At 37.3% G+C, this 7,788-nt stretch overlaps 1 protein-coding gene across 1 annotated transcript; it reads left to right on the top strand.

Moving 5' to 3' along the window:
• The first annotated feature begins 5,129 nt into the window (after positions 1-5,129).
• On the top strand, positions 5,130-7,788 carry LOC137733258 (probable 2-oxoglutarate-dependent dioxygenase SLC1). The gene is made up of 4 exons (XM_068472405.1): positions 5,130-5,559; positions 5,865-6,112; positions 6,457-6,799; positions 7,525-7,788. The coding sequence occupies exons 1-4, from the start codon at positions 5,260-5,262 to the stop codon at positions 7,777-7,779; spliced, it is 1,146 nt and encodes a 381-aa protein (XP_068328506.1). The 5' UTR covers positions 5,130-5,259; the 3' UTR covers positions 7,780-7,788.

Below are 7,788 nucleotides of genomic sequence, written 5' to 3'. Positions count from 1 at the left end.
TAATAAAATTTAACATGTGTTGAATGTTATTAAATTAAGACAGCATTTAATGTAATTAGTTGTGAACTGCTGACTCTACATCTAATGCATACTTGCAGCGATAGAAATTGAAAGAATATTATGGCAAGGCTTGGAACTCCTAGTAGGATTCAACCGGAAACGGCCACGTACGGACAAAAACTAAAGAAAAGGTCCACGGCCACGTACGGACAAAAACTAAAGAAAAGGCGTCGGCCCTCAAAAGTACTGATGGCTTATGTGCAAACATTTACACTGATGAGATTGGGATTACACTTGACGTCAACAGAAAAGGAAAAAATAAAAAAATAAAAAAATAAAAAAAGAAAAACAAAAAACAAAAAAAAAAACTAATGTGTGCCTTAAAATTAACACAAAAATTGGTGTCGCTTTGTTGGTGGAGGTGAGACGCATTAATTAAGAGATTTAGTTTTGTGATTGTAAATCAATGTATATCAGAAACGAGAGAGAGAGAGAGAACTAAGAAGATTGTATTTTCATTGATTGATATCTTAGTACATACACTATCATTTATATAGTTGTTATTCATTTGCGACTTACACAAGAAGATACAACAATAATTATAACAACATTTCCTAACTAAGACAACCGTTCTTTGACAAGTGGCACATTCTATAACCATTGGATTACTATCCTAAACATCCCCCCTCAGGTTCAATGGAGGGAGTTGTTGGATTTATTCCGATGTAAATCAACCTTAAATAGTTTACAACATATAATAGGAATGTAATATTGGAGATTAGTGTAGATACTGTGATTTGATTTCCTAAATATATCAATCCTATATTAGGTGTCTTGTAATACAAGTAAGATTGATGGATTCCTTGATTTTATGTGATTATGATACCTAACTGATAGGCTAAAAAGTGGGATTTGAGATTCCTTTATGGACGGAACCTTAATGCCTTAGCCAATATAAATACTAAGGTCCCTGCAAACCCTAGATACACAACAAACACTTCCCATAAAGTAGTTGTATCCAGCTAGGTGGTTTGTAGAAGACTTTGGTGTTGCTGCATCCTACATCATTTCGCTTGGTATCCAATGACTATTGCTTCACAATTGATGAGCACATATTTTACTACTTATTTTACTTTGAAAGCTACATTTTCTTGTGTTATGTTTGGACTTAAACGAAAGAAATTCATGGTTTTATGTTTTGATGGCCAAATTAAGGAGATGAAATAGATCCTATTATTTTCCTTTTTTGTTTGTCACACATGTTGGCTGGCATATTGTCCATATTGTGATATGTTTTTATCATAATAATGTTATGTAGTATGACAAATTAAGAGAAAAGTAGAGCATTTGTCTCACATAGGATTCTTCCTTATTCTTTTCATCAACACGTGACTAGCACAACTAAGGGCTGGCCTACTTTTCATTCAAACCGACATAAGAGAGGCAAGTCCATCTTTAATATAACTTTTTTGGACCTCCAGCCGCCAACACTCTTGCAGCAGAGGAAGAGATTTCAATCGAGCAAAGATCAAAGAAAGATGGAAGATCAATCTCTTAATTTCATCTTTAAGTTAGGGGTTTTCACCAAGAGTATAAATATGAGAATTTGGATGCTAAGTCGTTTCAGTTGATGTGGGGATCTGATCACTTTCAGAATTAGAGGATATCCATTTGGGAAAATACGATTACCATTTCAAAACAACCAGGGAATGGAAGAGGGCAATATGAAGGCTATGTCTGCAGCGATTAAACCCAAGAGGCACAATGTAATAAATCGGTGATTAAGTCTTTGTCAGTTATGGAAAGTAAATGAATCAAAAGGGGGAAGAGAAAGGAGCGGCTGCTTGGCATTAATTTGGCAATATTTTGCTGATCATTAAGGATCATTGAAGAAGGCATCGGTAGGAGAAGAAAGAAAAGAGAAAAAAAAACAGGGAGTAAGGGAAGAAGGCAGACTAGAGGTACGGCAAAGCAGGGGACTTTTCAGGCCTTTTCTAAACTAAATTTTCTTCTTATTTCTTATGGATTCAGAACCAATTTCAATTATGTTTCGGAACTAATTTCATTTTGCAAGGGCTACGATGTAGCCTAACCATGATTGCTTAATATTTCAGTTTAATTATCTATGAACTTGCATTCCCTTGAGTATCATTTTGTTGTGGATATGAACTTGATTTTAATTCTTGTGATTAGCTACCACTTGGGTTTAAATCGAGTGTATGTGATACAAGTTAACGCATATGCCATGTTGTTAATTCGGTTTTAGCGTTTTGCAAATGGTACCATGAATTCCTTGTTGTAGATGCCATAATAATATATCATCTCTCACTCGTCCATCATCTGTGTCCTATGGCCATAGACATTTATACCCATGGTGTGCAAATGTGCCGTATGATAACCCACTAGGTAAGTACCAAAAACATATCTCAAAATCTCGTATCAATCATCGTAGCTCAAAAGCTTAAACCTCATCTCATAAATCCATGAAAGATAAATCACATTCGCAAATCCATAAAATAATTCATATTCGTTCATAAAACGTAATTTCGATAAATTATAAATATTTCATAAACCATTAAATATAGAATTCTATAAGGCATATTATAAAACATATTTAAATCATGAAATATGAATGCATGCTAGGCTAATATTTTATAAAATATATAAGTTATGAAGGGGTCCACTCACAAGTACTCCACTACCGGAGAGCCACTCGAACTAGGATGGACTGTATCACCTTCAACCGATGCACCTATACATAAAGAGATTACATTTAATAAAACTCTACTAAAACGTTGGAATTTGAGAAAACGGAGCATGGATTTGGAATCATGACGTCGAAATTAGTCTAAGAGGGGTCTCGTCTAAAATCTGAAAAGTCAACCCGAAGTCAAAGGTCAACGATCAATGGTCAACGTTGACCAGTCAATGATCAGGGGGTCAATAGCCAGGTCAGGTCAATGATCCAGTCAGGTCGGATCAATGTCGATTCAGTCCGGGTCAATAGTTAGTAGGTTGGACCGGTTTAGGGCTTTTGGGTTTGGGTTAGGCTCGGTGATTAGGCTCGCCCAAAGGTTAGTGAGATGGTTCAAGGGTTTAAGTATAGGCTAGGGAAAACGAGCTGGCCTAGGTTAATGGGCGACCAGGCCCAAAAGTTTGGGTCTGGGTTAAAAAGGTTAATGGGCTAAGGCTAAAAGGGCTAGGTCGGTTCAGTGGGTTGGCCCAGTAGCTGGGTTGGGCTCCCATTTAGGCTATGGGTTAAATCTGCCCAATAGTTTCACGGGCCGCCATAACCAACGAAGAAGGACATTAGGTTTTGGGGTTTTGGCCGGGAAAACTTTCCTGGCTCCAATCTGGGGTCAAACCTTAACCAAAATCTATCATTCAAAAGCCAAATTGAAGGTAAGAGAGTAAAGATTCGAGTCATACCAAGATGGGATGGAGTTGACGTCGGGATCAGGCGGAAAATGGCCTGCCAGCCACCGTTTTCCACAGAAAAATTGAGAAATGTCTCCCCTAAGAATTTTTTGCATTAAAACACTCCAAGGTTCTCAAATTCAACCTGATCTACTCTAAAACACAAACTAAAGGGTTATAGAAACTTACCTGCGTCGAAAATGGCGAAGATTCGATGGGACTAGCACAAGCAGAATGAGCTATACCATGTAATAAAAAATAGGAGAGGTGGATCTCTGCCTAAAATTTGGGTGTAGGTCTTAAAGAGGGTAGTGGTGTTGATTAATCTAAATGTGTCAAAGTATGTGTGTGTGTGTTTGGTTTGTCGAAGAGAATAGCACAGAAAGAGAAAGAGAGATAGGGAGAGTGAGAGAGAGAGAGAGTTCCAAAGGTCAAGGGAAGGGGAAGGAAAAAGGCACCAAACAGTGGGTGCCACGTGCCACCCATGTAAAGGTCCAAAAGTGGAGAAAAATCTCCACTTATGAAATTACCGAAATGCCCATACGTTTAAAAATTCGTACGAGCTTCGTTATAACACCGAATTCAATTTCGTTCGTACGTGCACGTTTGTATCGACGAGTGCTATAAGGATAAAATATGAGAAAAATTCTATTATGTCGGCTAACGAATGACAACAAATGTCAACCATTCCATAGTTAGGGGTATTTTCGTAATTTTAACTAATTAAAATGAAATTTTCGAAACAGGTCATTACAATCTACTCCCCTTAAGAAAATTTCATTACCTCAAGGGCGTCATTAAATGCCTTCCAAAATTTGGAAGTAAACCTCGGATCCCGATCCGATACAATAGTAACCAATACGCCGTGATACTTGACAATGTTCTTAATAAACAGCTTTGCTAATTTCTCTAGTTTATAGTTCTGCCAGACAGGTATAAAGTGAACGGATTCAATCACTCTATCCACGATCACCCAGTTGCCATCAAATTTTGACCAAGTCTTCGACAACCTATAAACAAAATCTATAGTGATATCTTCCCATTTCCATGCTGGAATTGGAAGGTTTTGTAGTAATCCACCCGGTTTCTTCCTCTCTACCTTAACCTGTTGACAAACTATACACTTCCTCACATAGTCGGTGATATATCATTTCATACCATACCAATAATAATAGGGGCGGATGGTGTGGTACATTTTCGTGCTACCCGGATGCATAGCATATGCCAACTGGTGCGCTTCATTGAGGATCACCGTCTTTACTACCTCATTATTTCTAGGCACAATATATGAGAAAAATTCTAATATGTCTGCTAACGAAGGTCAACAAAAGTCAACCATTCCATAGTTAGGAGTATTTTCACAATTTTAACTAATTAAAATAAAATTTTTGAAACGGGTCGTTGGAAACATTGAATTTGTAATTCTACGCGGGCCATGTAGATAGTCGAAGTTCCTCACCAGCTCCACCGCCTCAAGATTTGACTCAACTTTCGATCTTTTTGCTACATATAAGGTCAGACTAAACTTGGTCAAAGGTCTCTATGCACAAGGAATATGGCAATATATATATTTTTTATGGGACCAGGCTGTGTATAAATCTCAAAACTTGCTAATTCTAATAAGTCCATTCTTTCCCTCCCTATAAGTAGTACACCACCTTTGAAATTATTCTTTAACTTATTGCCTCTAGTGCCACCCCCCTTGGTTCCCAGCCACCCCTTTTCTTCTCCACACATCTCTGCAAATAAACGGTTCAAAGCCACCCAATATTTTTCCTTCTTGTCATCCATTGCTTTGCTTTGTATGATAAATATATTAACTCTCTCTTTGATAATATCTGTATGTTACCTGACATGGGTACAAATAGTACTGCTGATGGTACAAACCATATCGAAAATGAAGAAACAGAAATCCAATACCTTCAGAAGGGAGTGAGACATTTATGTGAAAGAGGGCTGACTAGGGTTCCAAGCAAGTACATATTGCCCATCCAAGGACGACCCAACTTGGGAGACACTGGGAATGCTAGCAAGCATAACCTCAAGTTGCCAGTTATTGATTTTACTCAGTTGCAAGGGTCCAAAAGATCCCTAGTAATACAGTCCCTTGCAAACGCTTGCGAAGAATTCGGGTTTTTTCAGGTTGATGTTCAATCGTATGCATGTTCCTTCCTTCTTTAATGTGATCATCATCTAGTTCATATTGTTGTATAACTGTCCATATGCATGTCATATAATTCTGCTTCTCTAACGGGATCCCGCTTGGTTTGAATAGCGCATAAATTTTTGTGAAAAGGAACCCTAAATATATATATAGGTCCATATGCATAACTAGTCATATGACAAAACTTATGAAACTATATATATATAGGTCCATATGCATAACTAGTCATATGACAAAACTTATGAAACTAAATATAAACCCTTAATTATTTTTATTGCTGCAGTTGATAAACCATGGTATCAAAGACGATGTTATTCTTGAAATGATTGATGTAAGCAGAAGATTTTTCGAGCTCCCTTTCAATGAGAGATCAAAGTACATGTCAAAGGATATGTCTTCCCCAGCTAGGTATGGAACAAGCTTTAACCAGAACAATGATAAAGTATTTTGCTGGAGAGACTTTCTGAAACTTAGCTGCCATCCTTTACAAGACACTGTGTCCTGTTGGCCTTCTTCTCCAGCGGACTTAAGGTGATTCTTCGCTTCTCTTCTCACATATATATCTCAAGTTTAGGGTTCTGTTAGTCATCGATGAGTAAAAATTTCTATCATGAGCTGTATTGGACTATTGTATTTCTCATCAAGTGACCTAGCATGTGTTCAAAGAGATCAGCACATAGTTATACAACAAGTGATTGTATTTTTTTGGTCATGCATCGACTTGCTACCGTAACACACAAATTTGGATATTCAATTTGTTTTGTTTACTTATATTGATTTTTATGTACATCCTAATAATATTTGGATGCAATCACTTGGATTTTTAATCGACTTCTAATTTGAATTTTATACATCATGTCATTATATATGCATAGGGAGGCAGTGGTGAACTACTCGAAGAGCACAAAGTTTTTGTATCTAATGCTAATGGAGGCAATCATGGAGAGCCTAGGATTGGTGGAAACTACAAAAGGTGGTGAGGCTAAAGGCAGTTTGGAGGAATTTGAAGATGGAAGCCAACTCATTGTGGCGAATTGCTACCCTGCGTGCCCTGAACCTGATTTAACACTAGGCATGCCACCCCATTCGGACTATGGCCTCCTCACTCTTCTCCTTCAAGATGAAGTTGAGGGTCTTCAAATACAGAATCAAGGAAGTTGGGTAACCGTGGAACCACTTCCAAATTCTTTTGTTGTCAATGTTGGTGATCATCTTGAGGTTGGTAATTATCAATTAATTAATCATGGAGCATGCATGTGATATTGAATAGGTGCTTCATATATCGTATTGATCCTTGCTTTGATCCCTTGTACGATTTCCAATTGTCATACCAATCATAACACAGTTTCTTTCAAGCTCTTTGAGACACAGAAACCTTATCAGCTAGTTACAACTATTTGGCTGGACATGACTAATTTCCCCGAAATAACCTATTAGTAAATGAAACCTAGCTGAATCCAAAGTGGTGAACGCTAGGCATAGTTTACGTGTTATAATTTGTATAGATTTATAGTACCACGTCGACATACGGTCACATGTACACAAAAAATTTCTTCTTTGAGTTCCACAAACATAAGCTGGTTACAAATGTTGGCTTGCTTCATTTACAACTATTTTCCAAGAATTTAAACTTTTAAATTTCATGGTTGTTTAACAGATTAACATTATTACTAGCCCTCACTCCCACTTTTTTGGGTTGAACGGTCTTCCAATTAAAAACACTAATCATGTCATAATTAAGCGCATATAAATATATATATATATATATATATATATATATATATATATATATACACGGATCCTTTAACAAGAGGGATCCCCATTTTTCACACCCTCTTGACTATTGGATTGGCTTTAATGAATATATACATATATATATTAATTAGTAAATTGAGTTTGATATATATGTGTGTGGTGAACTGTTGGGGATGCATGCAATGCAGATATTTAGCAATGGGAGATACAAGAGCGTGGTCCATAGGGTTCTGGTCAACTCTCGCAAGTCTCGAATATCCGTAGCTTCATTGCACAGCCTGCCATTCAAGAGCACAGTTCGGCCATCACCTAAACTCATTGACGAAGTAAACCCTACACGTTACAAGGATACAGACTTCGCCAGTTTCCTCCAATACATTTCTAATTCTTCCCACGACGAAATGGACGCCAAGACTTTCCTACAGTCCAGGAAATTGACTTGATCGTTTACC

Source organism: Pyrus communis, chromosome 5, assembly GCF_963583255.1.
Source record: "Pyrus communis chromosome 5, drPyrComm1.1, whole genome shotgun sequence".
NCBI classification, from domain to species: domain Eukaryota; kingdom Viridiplantae; phylum Streptophyta; class Magnoliopsida; order Rosales; family Rosaceae; genus Pyrus; species Pyrus communis.
The sequence above is the reverse complement of the archived record's forward strand: the minus strand, read 5'-3'. Positions and strand labels throughout refer to the sequence as shown.